Source organism: Nerophis ophidion, linkage group LG25, assembly GCF_033978795.1.
Source record: "Nerophis ophidion isolate RoL-2023_Sa linkage group LG25, RoL_Noph_v1.0, whole genome shotgun sequence".
In the NCBI taxonomy this organism is placed as follows: Eukaryota; Metazoa; Chordata; class Actinopteri; order Syngnathiformes; family Syngnathidae; genus Nerophis; species Nerophis ophidion.
In genome coordinates this window covers 36,252,870-36,272,060 of record NC_084635.1, presented here as the reverse complement: position 1 = coordinate 36,272,060, position 19,191 = coordinate 36,252,870, and the positions used below count along the sequence as shown (strand labels likewise).

The 19,191-nt window shown below is 39.3% G+C and overlaps 1 protein-coding gene across 2 annotated transcripts in view; it reads left to right on the top strand.

The window, feature by feature from the left end:
* gpc6a (glypican 6a) overlaps nt 1-19,191 on the top strand; it is a 368,654-nt gene that overhangs the window by 333,550 nt on the left and 15,913 nt on the right. For both annotated transcript variants that reach the window (XM_061887707.1, XM_061887708.1), the window contains one exon: nt 15,539-15,669. In XM_061887707.1, the coding sequence (XP_061743691.1) occupies nt 15,539-15,669 (131 nt within the window). The remainder of the gene's footprint in view (nt 1-15,538; nt 15,670-19,191) is intronic.

Below are 19,191 nucleotides of genomic sequence, written 5' to 3'. Positions count from 1 at the left end.
GAATTACCTAACTCTATAACACCTCCCTTTTATGAGTAATACCCAGAAAGTCTATCAATGGCCCCGTTTACACTGCACTCCGAATCTGGGTTTCCACAATACTTCAGATCTGACCTTTTCACATCAGATTCAGGTAATCCTCAATCCGATTGGAATCTGATCTTTTCAATGCCACCCATATGTGACTTTTTCTTCAGGAAGTGGATACTTCGTCACAACATAACAGGAGGTATAAAACCTTTGAGGAAAATCGGACTTCAAACATCTGTATGCACGTACAACACTTAAGACCTTTAGCATATCAGTATGTGGAATTAAATTACCGTATTTCCTTGAATTGCCGCCGGGTATATAGTATGCACCTGCCTAGAATTACTGCCGGGTCAAACTCCTTTTGCAAAATAATTAGCGCATGCTTAGCATTACCGCTGGGTCAAACTCGTTTCGCCAAATAAAAAATATGTGCCTAGAATTTCCACCGGGTCAAACTCGTCACGTCACGAGTGACACTTTACCTGTCATCATTTTCAAAATGGAGGAGGCTGATTTTAAACATTTGAAATCGCATAAAGGGAAGAAGATTAAGAGCTATTCAGTAGGATTTAAGGTCCAAGCTATTGAATATGCTAAAAAGAACAGTAAGCAGCTATGTTTTATTAATATACCGTAGCTGCGTGTGTCAAATATGAGTCATTAAATGACTCCCGCCTCCTGGTGGTAGAGGGCGCTAGTGATCCTTCTTGCGACTACTCGGCTGCAGAAGAAGTGACAACAAGCAGCAAGAGTGAGCAAGTTTATTTTTTCCTCTCGCTTGCACTTTTAACATGGAGGATTACATATCTAAAATAAAACAGTTTTCTAAACTGGACTTTCAATGGAAGCAGGAGGTAATAAAGGAAGATCTCCATCGAGACAGAGAGACTTTTAAAACTGAAGAAAGATAAGGAAGACTTCTATGAACAAGTTATCGATGCTTTTGATCAGAAGGAGCTGTGCATGGACTTCATTTATAAGTAAAGGTAAAACCATAATAACGTTTTTTATTATTAAATGTGCTTTTCATGATGGTATCCTTACATCACACTCAAATTTTTAAGCGCAGGCCTAAATTTACCGCATGCCTCTGGTAAGTGCCAGAGTGAGAAGAGGTTTTAAATTAATTAGCGCCCCGGCGGCAGTTCAAGGAAATACGGTATGCAATAGATTAAGTAAAGAAATCAAACAATTTACTGATATGATCCAGTTTAAGAGGTGGTTCAAACTAGAAGTCTTTACTAAGTACAAAGAAATAAAAAATTGACTTGGACAAACTTCAAAGAAAGGGAAATTGTCAAATGTATTATTATGATTTATTTTTTATTATACACAATATGCATGAAAAGACTCCTACAGACATCAAACATGGGATGCTTTAGTAAATATAAACAGTTTTAGTTATGTTGTAAAACTTACAAATGTAGCTTGGAGTTATGAATGAAGAATCCATACGGGTAAAAACGCTGTGGACGGCTAAAAGACTGCTTTTGGTTTTGAAGCACTAAATAGAAGGAGACTGGACAAACAATAAAACACTTTTCAAGTGTATTTACCTGCTTATATATATTTTATATATATATATATATATATATATATATATATATATATATATATATATATATATATATACTCAATCCACTAGGCCACTTAGTAGGTGTAATATACATATATATATATATATATATATATATATATATATATGTATATATATATATATATATATATATATATATATATGTGTGTATGTATATATATATATATATATATATATGTATGTATATATGTATGTATATATATATATGTATGTATGTATGTATGTATATATATATATATATATATATGTATATATATGTATATATATGTATGTATGTATATATATATATATATATGTATGTATATATATATATATATATATATATATATATGTATATATATATATATATATATATATATATGTATATATATGTATGTATGTATATATATATATATATATATATATGTATATATATATGTATGTATATATATATATATATATATATATGTATATATATGTATGTATATATATGTATGTATATATGTATGTATATATATGTATGTATATATATATATATATATATATATGTATATATATGTATGTATATATGTATGTATATATATATATATATATATATATATATATACATATATGTATATATATATATATATAATATGTATTTATTTATTCATTTTTAGATTTTTTTATATTACATCTACTCAGTGGCCCAGTGGTTAGAGTGTCCGCCCTGAGATGGGTAGGTTGTGAGTTCAAACCCCGGCCGAGTCATACCAAAGACTATAAGAATGGGAGCCATTACCTCCCTGCTTGGCACTCAGCATCAAAGCTTGGAATTGGGGGTTAAATCACCAAAAATGATTCCTGGGCGCGGCCACCGCTGTTGCTCACTGCTCCCCTCACCTCCCAGAGGGTGATGGGTCAAATGCTAAGAATAATTTCGCCACACCTCGTGCGTGTGCGTGTGTGTGTGTGTGTGTGTGTGTGTGTGTGTGTGTGTGTGTGTGTGTGTGTGTGTGTGTGTGTGTGTGTGTGTGTGTGTGTGACAATCATCGGTACTTTTAACTTTCCTTTGTGTATAATGCTCTCAGCGAGGAAAAATACATAAATGAGCCACACCGTCTTAGGCCTACTACGCTACTCTTTCGTTACTTGGAGAGCCGGGTGTTTTTCGAGATTATACTCGGTGACAAAAAGCTTGCGAACCACCGAGTCGTTAATGTTTTGTGATGATTGGCAGCACCTATTTTACCTGAAAGGAAGAACCGCGAGCACTTTTTACTTCATCCATTTATTTATTCAAGTGTTTTACATAATTGTGCTGCTTGATAGTGTGCAGAAAAATGGAACATTTGCAATTGGTCGCGGATAAAACTATTTGGTCCAGAACTCTCTTTTGATCTTATCCCTGAGAGTCCAACTTCCAAACGTATTTCATATGTTTAATGCAAGGTTGAGAACATCTTGGGCCTCGGGGCTGGTGGAGATCTCTCAGTGCAGATATTACCTTGACCCTGGTCTCTATCGTGTCAGAGCAGGAACGTCGCCCCCCAGCCAAAGTGTCAACATTTCACACCTTCTTCAGACATCAGCTTTGGATATCAGAAAACACATCTCGGCCTTCATAATCGTATTCACTTCTCTGCAAAACGCTGTTCTGCCTCCAAATGTGAACGCGGTTAAAAAGTTATGTTTTGGCCGTAAGATGGTTGGTATCTCCGACAAAAGATGCTCAATTATGAAATATAATTACATTGACTAGTGCAGTGTTTTTGAACCTTTTCTTAGCCAAGACACATGTTTTCATTGAGAAAATCCAGAGGCACACCACCAATAGAAAACATTAAAAAACTAAACTCAGTACGCTTTAAGTCTTTGCTGTCGTCCAGCATGATGACTTTAAACCAGGGGTCTCCAACACAAGAACTTATTTTGCGGCCCACACCTTGATGTGAAAATTTAATGTTGGTGCGGCCCGCGAGCTTTAAATGAACGGCGCTTTACAGCCTCATAATTGTATACCCTCGAGTTTTCCGGTAGACCCCCAATTTTCAGTGCCCCTCCAGGGTTAATCATTCTCCCGAATTTCCCCTAAACAATAGTATTACGGGGCCACCGTTGAAGCACCGCCTTTAGCGTCCTCAACAACTCATACAAACAGCGTGCCAGCACAGCCACATGTTCTATTTAGCTCCCGAAGACGCAGTAAGCAACTGCAAGACATACTTGGTCAACTATGTCTTGCTGTTTGTATGGACAAATCATACTTGCCAACCCTCCCGGATTTTCCGGGAGACTCCCGAAATTCAGCGCCTATCCCGGGACAAATTTTCTCCCGAATAGCTCCCTACCTGAGTGACGTGTCCACAGCCTGTTTTCACGTCCGCTTTCCCACGATATAAACAGCGTGTCTGCCCAATGACGTTATAACTATAGAATGATCGAGGGCGAGTTCTTGGTTTCTTATGTGGGTTTATTGTTAGGCAGTTTCATTAACGTCCTCCCAGCGCGGTAACAACACACAACAACAGCAGTCACGTTTTCGTCTACCGTAATGCAGTTCGTCTGCTGTAAACAGCAATGTTGTGACACTCATAAACAGGATAATACTGCCATCTCCTGTACGTGTTGGGCCATGCTAGGGAGAGATGGAAGATTCCAGACTCTAGTTCAGCATGGTTAGAAAAATAGTGACAAGAGGATAGAATAAGGATGGACAATTCAACCCTTAACTCAACAATGAGTAGATGAGTGTTATGCGTGTGTATATGTGTAAATAAATGAACACTGAAATTCAAGTATTTCTCATATATATATATATATATACATATATATAAATGATAAATCAGTTGTACTTGTATAGCGCTTTTCTACCTTCAAGGTACTCAAAGCACTTTGACACTACTTCCACATTCACACACACATTCACACACTGATGGAGGGAGCTGCCATGCAAGGTGCCAACCAGCATCCATCAGGAGCAAGGGTGAAGTGTCTTGCTCAGGACACAACGGACGTGAAGAGGTTGGTACTAGGTGGGATTTGAACCAGGGACACTCGGATTGCGCACGGCCACTCTCCCACTGCGCCACGCCGTCCCATTAGGGGTGTAACTGTACATAAAAATTTCGGTTCGGTACGTACCTCGGTTTAGAGGTCACGGTTCGGTTCATTTTCGGTACAGTAAGAAATCAACAAAATATACATTTTTTGGTTATTTATTTACCAAATTTGTAAACAATGGCTTTATCCTTTTAACATTGGGAACACTATCATAATTCTGCCCAAGTTAATCCACATTAAACTGCCTCAAGTTGTTGCTTTGATTAAATAAAATGAAAAAAAAAACTTTCTTCTACATATAAAAAGTGCAACATTAAACAGTTTCCAATGAAACTGTTTAATGTCAACTCATCATGCTTAATTTATTACAGCATTTGAGAAGCCTGTAGTTGACTTTTATTATTATATAGCTAGAATTCACTGAAAGTCAAGTATTTCTTACATTTATATATATATATATATATATATATATATATATATATATATATATATATGAAATACTTGACTTGGTAAATTCTAGCTGTAAATCTACTCCTCCCCTCGGAGGTCTCAAGGTTGGCAAGCATGGGACAAATAGCGGACGTGACGACAGGTTGTAAATGAAGACACGCCCCCAATGTTGTTGTCTGGGTGGAAATCGGCAGAAATTGGGGAGAATGGTTGTCCAGGGAGATTTTCGGGAGGGGCACTGAAATTCGGGAGTCTCACGGAAAAATCGTGAGGGTTAGCAAGTATGCGGGTCATACTTTTTTGTTTTGTTTTTTGCTCTGTTGGGTGTTTATTTTCTCTCTTTTTAGCGCTCTTATTGTGTAGTGTCTGCATGTGTTGTCTTGCAGTGACTTCATCCCTGCTTCTGAGCTCTGTTCTCACCATCTGCTTGTGATTAGTGATGAGTGTCCTCACCTGCTGCCAATCCTAATCAGAGCGCTTTAAAAACCAGCCTCACTGCTTAGTCGGTGCCGGATCATTGTTTTTTTTGTTTTGTTTTTTGTTACTGGTGTTTGAGCGTTGCTAATTTTGGATGTAAGCTCTCTTCAGGCTTTGCCTTACATGCACAGCTTCCCTTCGTTTTCCGTGCACTCCCCTGCTGCACTATATTTGTTGGTATTTTGGAACATTACATACTCTCTTCTTTTTCCTGCACGATTCCTCCTGCCTCTGCAATTTGGGGTTCTCAACTACCGCGACCATACCCAAGCATAACAGAGAGTGAAAAATGTCAGGACATCCATAACATTTACACTTTTCACAAAGGCCTGAATGCTAACATGTCCTAACTGGATCATCTGTATGTGCAGTTTGCATGTTCTCCACATGTTGCTGTGGATGTTGATATGTTTTTCACTTTGAAATACTTTTCTGTATATGGCATGTGCGGAACCATTAGCTCATGATGAAAAAAAAAAAAAAAAAAGTTGCCTTTTGGGCATTGATTAAAGATTAATTAGGCTAGATTTACACTGCGGTCGCCCCGTTTCGATTTATTGCCTAAAACTGACTCAATGCCACAAAAATTGAAAAAGGTTGGATTCCAAGAAGCCGAGTTGAATTTAGCAGTAGATGCACAGTAACAGTTCTTTAGTAAATTTCCTAGAGAATGGAAAATTTGCGACAAAGAAAACGCTCAAGGAGCGTTAGCAAAATAAATCACCGTCAGAAGTACAAGTGGTTAAAAAAGCTATTCCTCCATCACCTCTAAGACATCCTTACCCCGGACACCTCACACCCCAATATTTAGCAAGCACTGGAACTTGCTCACTGTTACAGAATTTGTTCACGGCCTTTCTGTAGTGCATGTTTATTTATGTATTTACAGTAAGAATGTGAATTGAAGTGAATTATATTTATATAGCGCTTTTCTCTAGTGACTCAAAGCGCTTTACATAGTGAAACCCAATATCTAAGTTACATTTAAACGAGTGTGGGTGGCACTGGGAGCAGGTGGGTAAAGTGTCTTGCCCAAGGACACAACGGCAGGGACTAGGATGGTAGAAGCAGGAATCGAACCTGCAACCCTCAAGTTGCTGCCACGGCCACTCTACCAACCGAGCTATGCCGCCCCACAAATGGGATTCAAATGGCCCCATTCGTGACTGTTTACCTGACACATGAAACGTGACAAACTTGGGACGTGCCCTGTCCATTTCAGCTGTCTGACGGCAGTCGCGTTGATGGTCTTAAAATGTGTTTTGTGGCTATTTCAACTTTGACGCAGCGCCGGTTGCTGTGTCGAGTGGCGCTTTCCGTCATTTTCAAGCAGACCGCATTGCAAAAATGAATAACCTGACTTTGAAACGACGTTGCAAAATGGATGCATTCGTAGATTGAGACAACGTTGATTGGTCGGGAAAAGACCAAAAATCAATGGTCAAATCAACGTCGCAACCTGACATTGAATAAACGTCCTCAAAAAGCATTTTGTTTCAATGTTAGGTTTGAGTTGTGGAATATTGGTTGGGAAATCATCCACAATTCAATGGTCAAATCAACGTCAGAACCCAACATTGATTAGACGTCGTCAACAAGCATGTTGTTTCAACGTTAAGTTTGTGTTGTAGAATATTGGTTGAAAAATGAACAAAATTCAATGGTCAAATCAACGTCAGAACCCAACATTGATTAGACGTCGTCAACAAGCATGTTGTATTTGTGTTGTAGGATATCGGTTGGGAAATGACAACATTTCAATGATCAAATAATCGTCAGAACCCAACGTTGACTAAACTTCCTCAAAAAGCATCTTGTTTCAATGTAAGGTTTGAGTTGTAGAATATTGGTTAGGAAATGACCAAAATTCAATGATCAAATCAACGTCAGAACCCAACATTGAATAAACGTCGTCAAAAAACATGTTGTTTCATGTTGTATTTGTTTTGTAGAATATTTGTTGAAAAATGACAACATTTCAATGATCAAATAATCGTCAGAACCCAACATTGACTAAACTTCCTCAAAAAGCATCTTGTTTCAGTGTAATGTTTGAGTTGTAGAATATTGGTTAGGAAATGACCAAAATTCAATGATCCAATCAACATCAGAACCCAACATTGAATAAACGTGGTCAACAAGCATGTTGTTTCAACGTTAAGTTTGTGTTGTGGAATATTTGTTGAAAAACAAACAAAATTCAATGGTCAAATCAACGTCAGAACCCAACATTGATTAGACGTCGTCAACAAGCGTGTTGTATTTGTGTTGTAGAATATTGGTTAGGAAATTACCAAAATTCAATAATCAAATCAATGTCAGAACCCAACATTGAATAAACGTGGTCAACAAGCATGTTGTTTCAACGTTAAGTTTGTGTTGTAGAATATTTGTTGAAAAATGAACAAAATTCAAAAGTCAAATCAACGTCAGAACCCAACATTGAGTAGACGTCGTCAACAAGCATGTTGTATTTGTGTTGTAGGATATCGGTTGGGAAATGACAACATTTCAATGATCAAATAATCATCAGAACCCAACATTGAATAAACTTCCTCAAAAAGCATCTTGTTTCAATGTAATGTTTGAGTTGTAGAATGTTGGTTAGGAAATTACCAAAATTCAATGATCCAATCAACGTCAGAACCCAACATTGATTAAACGTTGTCAAAAAGTATGTTGTTTCAACATTAAGTTTATGTTGTAGAATATTTGTTGAAAAATGACCAAAATTCAATGGTCAACTCAACATCAGAACACAACATTGTTCAAAAGTTCTCAAAAATCATGTTGTTTCAACGTTAAGTTTGTGTTGTAGAATATTTTTTGAAAAATGAACAAAATTCAATGGTCAAATCAACGTCAGAACCCAACATTGATTAGACGTCGTCAACAAGCATGTTGTTTCATGTTGTATTTGTGTTGTAGAATATCGGTTGGGAAATGACAACATTTCAATGATCAAATAATCGTCAGAACCCAACATTGAATAAACTTCCTCAAAAAGCATCTTGTTTCAATGTAAGGTTTGAGTTGTAGAATATTGGTTAGGAAATGACCAAAATTCAATGATCCAATCAATGTCAGAACCCGACATTGATTAGACGTGGTCAACAAGCATGTTGTTTCAACGTTAAGTTTGTGTTGTGGAATATTTGTTGAAAAATGAACAAAATTCAATGGTCGAATCAACGTCAGAACCCAACATTGTTCAAAAGTTCTCAAAAATCATGTTGTTTCAACGTTAAGTTTGTGTTGTGGAATATTTGTTGAAAAATGAACAAAATTCAATAATCAAATCAACGTCAGAACCCAACATTGAATAAACGTGGTCAACAAGCATGTTGTTTCAACATTAAGTTTGTGTTGTGGAATATTTGTTGAAAAATGAACAAAATTCAATGGTCGAATCAACGTCAGAACCCAACATTGATTAGACGTCGTCAACAAGCATGTTGTTTCAATGCTATGTTTGTGTTGTAGGATATCGGTTGGGAAATGACAACATTTCAATGATCAAATAATCATCAGAACCCAACATTGACTAAACTTCCTCAAAAAGCATCTTGTTTCAATGTAAGGTTTGAGTTGTAGAATATTGGTTAGGAAATGACCAAAATTCAATGATCCAATCAACGTCAGAACCCAACATTGAATAAACTTCCTCAAAAAGCATCTTGTTTCAATGTAAGGTTTGAGTTGTAGAATGTTGGTTAGGAAATGACCAAAATTCAACGATCCAATCAACGTCAGAACCCAACATTGAATAAACGTGGTCAACAAGCATGTTGCTTCAATGCTATGTTTGTGTTGATCCATGCAAGGACCTAAGTCAAGAAGTTCTCAACGTTGTTTCAATGTCTGGGTTCCACCTGGAAAAGGGACCATACGAAACATTTCCCGACTGTCAAGATATATGCAAATAGGCAATTTAGTCTCTAAATGTAATTATTGTGATCTACATCTTATTATATAGCTGATGCTGGTGATTGTTTAAAAAATAACTATAATGTACAAAAAGGAGTCAGTCTTTTAAAGGAGCGGCACCTCGAGATCCGACTCTCTACTAAGAGCCATAAATCCTATCTCTGAGACCCCATAAACATATTACAAAATAAATACCTTTCTGAAAGAGTCCAAAAACCTGTACTGATGGTCTTTGTAGAATACAATTTTCTTGTGTACACCTTTAGTATAAGACTTTATCACGGTGGACAGTGCAAGTTTATTGTTGACACCGTTCGATAGCAAGCAGCTTTCTACAGAAAAGAAAAAATCCAACTGGCCTCACGACCCTCCTCGAATGAAAGAAAAAGCAGACGTCCCTGGAGCCGGAATTCAAAGACAAAAAGTCTCCTCTGGAGACGTCTGTCCACAGCATAAGTAATACGAGCAGAAAAGTTGCAAATGCGGAAAAAGAAGAAAATCAACACAACCTTGGAACTCATTGTTAGAAATACAAAAACAGAATAGAATAATGATTCTTAATGAGAAGTGGACTCCGGACATACTGAACACAACACGACAAGAAAACCAATATAAGCCAATCCTAGCTATAAAGAAATAAACACACAATATATGTTTATATTTAACATTGTGTTGTAAGAGCATATATCTATATATATATATATATATATATATATATATATATATATATATATATATATATATACACATATATATACAAACCCTGTTTCCATATAAGTTGGGAAATTGTGTTAGATGTAAATATAAACAGAATACAATGATTTGCAAATCATTTTCAAGCCATATTCAGTTGAATATGCTACAAAGACAACATATTTGATGTTCAAACTCATACATTTCATTTTTTTAGCTGATAATTACAGTAACTTAGAATTTCATGGCTGCAACACGTGCCAAAGTAGTTGGGAAAGGGCATGTTCACCACTGTGTTACATCACCTTTTCTTCTAACACTCAATAAACATTTGGGAACTGAGGAAACTAATTGTTTAAGCTTTGAAAGTGGAATTCTTTCCCATTCTTGTTTTATGTAGAGCTTCAGTCGTATTTTACGCTTCATAATGCGCCACACATTTTCCATGGGAGACATGTCTGGACTGCAGGCGGGCCTGGAAAGTACCCGCATTCTTTTACTACGAAGCCACGCTGTTGTAACACGTGCTGAATGTGGCTTGGCATTGTGTTGCTGAAATAAGCAGGGGCGTCCATGAAAAAGACGACGCTTAGATGGCAGCATATGTTGTTCCAAAACCTGTATGTACCTTTCAGCATTAATGGTGCCTTCACAGATGTGTAAGTTACCCATGCCCTGGGCACTAATGCGCCCCCATACCATCGCACATGCTGGCTTTTACACTTTGCGTGGATAACACTCTGGATGGTTCGCTTCCCCTTTGGTCCGGATGACACGATGTCAAATATTTACAAAAACAATTTGACCACAGAACACTTTTCCACTTTGCATCAGTCCATCTTAGATGATCTCGGGCCCAGAGAAGCCGGCGGCATTTCTGGATGTTGTTGATAAATGGCTTTCGCTTTGCATAGTAGAGCTTTAACTTGCACTTACAGATGTAGCGACCAACTGTATTTAGTGACAGTGGTTTTCTGAAGTGTTCCTGAGCCCATGTGGTGATATCCTTTAGAGATTGATGTCGGTTTTTGATACAGTGCCGTCTGAGGGATGGAAGGTCACGGTCATTCAATGTTGGTTTCCGGCCATGCCGCTTACGTGGAGTGATTTCTTCAGATTCTCTGAACCTTTTGATGATATTATGGAGCGTAGATGTTGAAATCCCTAAATTTCTTGCAATGTCACTTTGAGAAAGGTTGTTCTTAAACTGTTTGACTATTTGCTCACGCAGTTGCGGACAAAGGGGTGTACCTCGCCCCATCCTTTCTTGTGAAAGACTGGGAAGCTGTTTTTATAGCCAATCATGGCACCCACCTGTTCCCAATTAGCCTGCACACCTGTGGGATGTTCCACATAAGTGTTTGATGAGCATTCCTCAACTTTATCAGTATTTTTTGCCACCTTTCCCAACTTCTTTGTCACGTGTTGCTGGCATCAAATTCTAAAGTTAATGATTATTTGCAAAAAAAAATGTTTATAAGTTTGAACATCAAATATGTTGTCTTTGTAGCATATTCAACTGAATATGGCTTGAAAATGATCATTTCGTTTATATTTACATTTAACACAATTTCCCATCTCTTATGGAAACAGGGTTTATATAACGTCTCTCTGTGATTATTTTATCGCTAGAAATAAAAAAAACTAATTTCAGTACTGTCTTCCGGTGATAACTCACAGCGGCAGTGGATGGAAATACCTTTTTCCATCAACTGGTAATCATCCCTGTTATGTCTGACAGACCTTGTGTTTGGACGCCGTAATAAAAGACAAAAGCACCAGGAAAGTTGCTGAGTTAGTTGACAAACTTGTGCCTCTCTCTCTCTGCCTCGCTCCCCGGCAGAAAGGCCACAACAGGCTTGAAGTGTGTTGGTGACGAGAGTTTGCTGATCAGACACTCGGGCGCCCTGCTGGGTCCAGATGGAGTCAGTCAGTCAGTCAGTCACTCAGTCAGGGGTGAGCGAGCGCTGCCTCCAAATATCCAAGCTGCAACCCCGCGTCTGTCTTGGAAGAATGCAAGACCAACACAAAAAGCGTGCAAGTGGACGAGGGACGCGGGAAGAAAAGTCTCTCGGTGGAATTCAGAAAGTCTCGGCCATTACATTTATTTGTGGAACTCTATTTCTTCATGACATGTATTAGTTATATTTCATCAAAACACAACAGTGATTACTAGAAAAAGTTTGCATCGATGTGGTCGAAAACGAGGAAAAACATCACTTTTTAGTCACTGTTGTGTTTTGAAGTGAAGTGAATTATATTTATATAGCGCTTTTCTCTAGTGACTCAAAGCGCTTTACATAGTGAAACCCAATATCTAAGTTCCATTTAAAGCAGTGTGGGTGGCACTGGGAGCAGGTGGGTAAAGTGTCTTGCCCAAGGACACAACGGCAGGGACTAGGATGGCGTAAGCGGGAATCGAACCTGCAACCCTCAAGTTGCTGGCACGGCCACTCTACCAACCGAGCTATGCCGCCCCCGTTTTGATGAATTATAACTAATATGTTCCCTTTTTTTATTTTTCATTATTTTTATTTTTCTAAGCTTAAGTCCACAAGGAACACTTAAACATTGATAGCAGATTCATAAAATGTCGAGTTTATTCAATGTTTGTGACGAAATATGCAACTTTTGCAGCAACTTTCTGAAATTTCACAAAACCACAAATGTATTTAATGCTGCAGTTAAAAGATAAATGGGTTGTATATCGTATATATTAAAAAAAATAATAATAATACAATTTATCAGTATATATTATATACTACACACATAATATATAAATAGGCTTCACGGTGGAAGAGGGGTTAGTGCGTCTGCCTCACAATACGAAGGTCCTGCAGTCCTGGGTTCAAATCCAGGCTCGGGATCTTTCTGTGTGGAGTTTGCATGTTCTCCCCGTGACTGCGTGGGTTCCCTCTGGGTACTCCGGCTTCCTCCCACCTCCAAAGACATGCACCTGGGGATAGGCCCCTCCCACCTCCAAAGACATGCACCTGGGGATAGGCCCCTCCCACCTCCAAAGACATGCACCTGGGGATAGGCCCCTCCCACCTCCAAAGACATGCACCTGGGGATAGGCCCCTCCCACCTCCAAAGACATGCACCTGGGGATAGGCCCCTCCCACCTCCAAAGACATACACCTGGGGATAGGCCCCTCCCTCCTCCAACAACATGCACCTGGGGATAGTCCCCTCCCACCTCCAAAGACATGCACCTGGGGATAGGCCCCTCCCACCTCCAAAGACATGCACCTGGGGATAGTCCCCTCCCACCTCCAAGGACATGCACCTGGGGATAGGCCCCTCCCACCTCCAAAGACATTCACCTGGGGATAGTCCCCTCCCACCTCCAAAGACATGCACCTGGGGATAGTCCCCTCCCACCTCCAAAGACATGCACCTGGGGATAGGCCCCTCCCACCTCCAAAGACATGCACCTGGGGATAGGCCCCTCCCACCCCCAAAGGCATACACCTGGGGATAGGTTGATTGGCAACACTAAATGGTCCCTAGTGTGTGAATGTTGTCTATCTGTGTTGGCCCTGTGATGAGGTGGCGACTTGTCCAGGGTGTACCCCGCCTTCTGCCCGATTGTAGCTGAGATAGGCACCAGCGCCCCCCGCGACCCCAAAAGGGAATAAGCGGTAGAAAATGGATGGATGGATGGATAATATATAAATATTACATTTATACCTACTTTATACCTGCATTTTCCTTTCCATCCTTTGTAACTGAGCTACTGTGTGGAACAATTTCCCTTGTGGATCAATAAAGTTTGTCTAAGTCTAAATTCACCTTAAAGTAACAGCAGAGTGGAAAAAAAAGTTAACTTTATTTTTTGATGTATTGTATTCATTGTCTTTCAACCACTGTGCCGCAGCACACTAGTGTGCCGGAGAAGACTATCTAATTTCACCTATTTGCGTTAAAAAAAAACTTCCAAAGCAGTAATTATAGTCTGCAAATGCTGTGTTGTTGTTGTCTGTGCTGGCTGGAGCTGGGCAGAGTAACCCTGTAATACTCTTCCATACCAGTAGGTGGCAGCAGGTAGCTAATTGCTTTGTAGATGTTGGAAACATCCATCAATCCATCCACTTTCTACCGCTTATTCCCTTTGGGGTGGCGGGGGGCGCTGGTGTCTATCTCAGCTACAATCGGACGGAAGGCAGAGTACACCCTGGACAAGTCGCCACCTCATCGCAGATGTCGGAAACAGCGGGAGGTTATATATTGTAATAATTTTGAAAATGAAAAAAAACAAGATTGATGTTTATATAAACGCCCTGCGAGGAGGTTGCGACTTGTCCAGGGTGTACCCCGCCTTCCGCCCGATTGTAGCTGAGATAGGCATCAGCGCCCCCTGTGACCCTAAAAGGGAATGAGCGGTAGAAAATGGATGGATGGATGAATATATATGTTAACAATATTTATATACATATATCTATGTATGTATGTATGTATGTGTACATGTATTTATTTATGTATGTACATATGTATGTATGTAAATATGTATTAATGTATGTATATATGTATTTATGTATGTATGTACATATGTATGTATGTATACATGTATTTATTTATGTATGTATTTATGTATGTATATATGTATATATGGTGGTGGTATACATATATTTACATGTATGTATCTCTGTATGTATGCATGTATATATATATATATATATATATATATATATATACACATTTATGTATGTATATATATATTTTTTGTATATATATGTATGTATGTATGTATATATGTATTTATGTATGTATACATGTATTTATTTATGTATGTACATATGTATGTATATATGTATTTATGTATGTATATATGTATATATGGTGGTGGTATACATATATTTACATGTATGTATGTCTGTATTATGCATGTAAATATGTATGTGTGTATATATGTATTTTTTATACGTATGTATGTATGTATATATATGTATATATGTATGTATGTATATATATATATATATATATATATATTTATATATATATATATATATATAAAGCGCGGTATAAATGTTATTCTATATTAAATATTATTTTTACAGCAAGACCTAAATTAGGAAAATCAAAATCTACATATTGTAATAGTTATGAAAATGAAAAATAACAAGATTTGTGTAGTTTGGACCCCCCATGTGCTGCAACCGTACCTAATGACGTGACCAGCTGGTGCTGTTTGTTGACATCCACACTGCCACCGGAACCAACCACCACCACCCACTTTTCCTCTCCGTAAAATTCCTGATAAAACATGACCCCCCACCCCCCCACCCCCGCTAAAAACCCTGCTAATGTATTTCCGTGCTCTGTTTTGGCCGGTGGCAGGTGGTCGACATCAAAGAGAAGCTGAAGGTGTCCAAGAGGTTCTGGTCCAATTTGCCGGACGAAGTCTGCGCCGAGGGCAAGTTGACGGAGTCTGACGAGGATCAGTGTTGGAACAGCCACGCCAAGGCCAGGTGAGGACTGTCTCTGCCGCCAAGTAGGTCACCGCTCTGGTTATCTGACTTTCGCCCAGGATTAAAGTAACCGTGCTGCGTTACCAGATTAGTGCTCCCTCTGGAAACACAATGGCCGCTGCTTATATGGAGAACTTCCTTAAACTACGAGACTCCAATACCCAGGGGAGTGTGGACTTCCTAATCACCACAGAGGGTGGAGGGTGGGGGGGTGGCCCGCTTCCTAAGACAGCATCGAGAAATACAGTCATGGTCAAAAGTTCCACTTGTAAAGAATCAATCAATCAATCAAAGTTTACTTATATAGCCCGAAAGCAAAAGTGTCTCAAAGGGCTGCACAAACCGCAATGACATCCTCGGTTCAGATCCCACATCAGGGCAAGGAAAAACTCAACCCAGTGGGATGACAATTAGAAACCTTGGAGAGGACCGCAGATGTGGGGTACCCCCACCCCACCAGGGCGACCGGTGCAATGGACGTCGAGTGGATCTAGCATAATATTGTAAAAGCCAGTCCATAGTGGATCTAACATAATAGTGAGAGTCCAGTCCATAGTGGATCTAACATAATAGTGAGAGTCCAGTCCATAGTGGATCTAACATAATAGTGAGAGTCCAGTCCATAGTGGATCTAACATAATAGTGTGAGAGTCCAGTCCATAGTGGATCTAACATAATAGTGAGAGTCCAGTCCATAGTGGATCTAACATAATAGTGTGAGAGTCCAGTCCATAGTGGATCTAACATAATAGTGAGAGTCCAGTCCATAGTGGATCTAACATAATAGTGAGAGTCCAGTCCATAGTGGATCCAACATAATAGTGAGAGTCCAGTCCATAGTGGATCTAACATAATAGTGTGAGTCCAGTCCATAGTGGATCTAACATAATAGTGTGAGAGTCCAGTCCATAGTGGATCTAACATAATAGTGAGAGTCCAGTCCATAGTGGATCTAACATAATAGTGAGAGTCCAGTCCATAGTGGATCCAACATAATAGTGAGAGTCCAGTCCATAGTGGATCTAACATAATAGTGAGAGTCCAGTCCATAGTGGATCAAACATAATAGTGTGAGAGTCCAGTCCATAGTGGATCTAACATAATAGTGAGAGTCCAGTCCATAGTGGATCTAACATAATAGTGTGAGAGTCCAGTCCGTAGTGGATCTAACATAATAGTGTGAGTCCAGTCCATAGTGGATCTAACATAATAGTGTGAGTCCAGTCCATAGTGGATCTAACATAATAGTGTGAGTCCAGTCCATAGTGGATCTAACATAATAGTGTGAGTCCAGTCCATAGTGGATCTAACATAATAGTGTGAGTCCAGTCCATAGTGGATCTAACATAATAGTGTGAGTCCAGTCCATAGTGGATCTAACATAATAGTGTGAGTCCAGTCCATAGTGGATCTAACATAATAGTGTGAGTCCAGTCCATAGTGGATCTAACATAATAGTGTGAGTCCAGTCCATAGTGGATCTAACATAATAGTGTGAGTCCAGTCCATAGTGGATCTAACATAATAGTGAGAGAGTCCAGTCCATAGTGGATCTAACATAATAGTGAGAGTCCAGTCCATAGTGGATCTAACATAATAGTGAGAGAGTCCAGTCCATAGTGGATCTAACATAATAGTGAGAGTCCAGTCCATAGTGGATCTAACATAATAGTGTGAGAGTCCAGTCCATAGTGGATCTAACATAATAGTGAGAGTCCAGTCCATAGTGGATCTAACATAATAGTGAGAGTCCAGTCCATAGTGGATCTAACATAATAGTGATAGTCCAGTCCATAGTGGATCTAACATAATAGTGTAAGAGTCCAGTCCATAGTGGATCTAACATAATAGTGAGAGTCCAGTCCATAGTGGATCTAACAGAATAGTGAGAGTCCAGTCCATAGTGGATCTAACATAATAGTGAGAGTCCAGTCCATAGTGGATCTAACATAATAGTGAGAGTCCAGTCCATAGTGGATCTAAAATAATAGTGTGAGAGTCCAGTCCATAGTGGATCTAACAAAATAGTGAGAGTCCAGTCCATAGTGGGGCCGGCAGACAGGTGAAAGAACATAATGTCATGGCTGTGTTAAGTTTCATTTTTGTTTCATCTAACATCTCATGAGACAAAGATAAGACCTTCTGGAGGAAAATTATGTGATCAGATAAAACAAAACTTGAACTTTTTGGCCACAATAACCAGCAATATGTTTGGAGGAGAAATGGTGAGGCCTTTAATCCCAGGAACACCATATCCACCGTCAGGCATGGTGGTGGTAGTATTATGCTCTGGGCCTGTTTTGCTGCCAATGGAACTGCTGCTTTACAGAGAGTAAATGGGACAATGAAAACCTCCAAATTCTTTAGCACAACTTAAAATCATCAGCCTGGAGGTTGGGTCTTGGGCACAGTTGGGTGTTCCAACAGGACTATGACCCTAAACACACCTCAAAAGTGGCAAAGGAACGGCTAAATCAGGCTAGAATGAAGGTTTTAGAATGGCCTTCCCAAAGTCCTGACTTAAACATGTGGACAATGCTGAAGAAACAAGTCCATGTCAGAAAACCAACACATTTAGCTGAATTGCAGCAATTTGGTTGGTGTTGTCAAAAATTCAACCACAATTTTGTGGATGGCCACCAAAAGCACCTTATTGCAGTGAAACTTACCAAAGGACACGTAAGCAAATATTAACCCAGCAGATTTTGCTCACATTTTCAGTAGATCCTTGATAAACTCATAAAATAACACAGACAAAATGTTTTATTGTTGTCCATTCTTAACATGTACAAGACACTTAAGAACTGAAATTACATTTTTGGCAAAGTCCCACTAAGAGCAGACATACGTTACAAGGGGACAAGACGGGACCGCCAACAGATCAGTCACTTATGGCGCTCCTAAAAAAAGGTGAGAAAAAGGTAACATTGGGAAAGGGGGAGAGTGAAAAAAAAAATCAGTCTAAGGCTGAACCCTCTGGTGGGGTCCAGACTGAGTCCGAGGAAAAAAACCTCACATAGCATGGCACACATAAACATGGTACATGTAAACACAACAACTCACAACAAAGGGGAGTTGCGGCCCTGGAGGCCGGCTGCCACTATAAAGCGGTTTAGCTCGGTTGGTAGAGTGGCCGTGCCAGCAACTTGAGGGTTGCAGGTTCGATTCCCACTTCCGCCATCCTAGTCACTGCCGTTGTGTCCTTGGGCAAGACACTTTACCCACCTGCTCCCAGTGCCACCCACACTGGTTTGAATGTAACTTAGATATTGGGTTTCAATATGTAAAGCGCTTTGAGTCACTAGAGAAAAAGCGCTATATAAATATAATTCACTTCACTTCACGCTACTCAGCCATCCACAACCCCGGAGGAATTAAGCTGTGGTGAAGGCGTTGATTTGGGGAGGGGCCAATTAACTTGGGTGAGATGTTGAATGTTTTTGTAAACTGGGGCTGATCTTAAAAATCGACACCAGGTGTTGTTGAAAAGAAAAGGAAGGTGAAAAGCGTCCATCTTTGAGT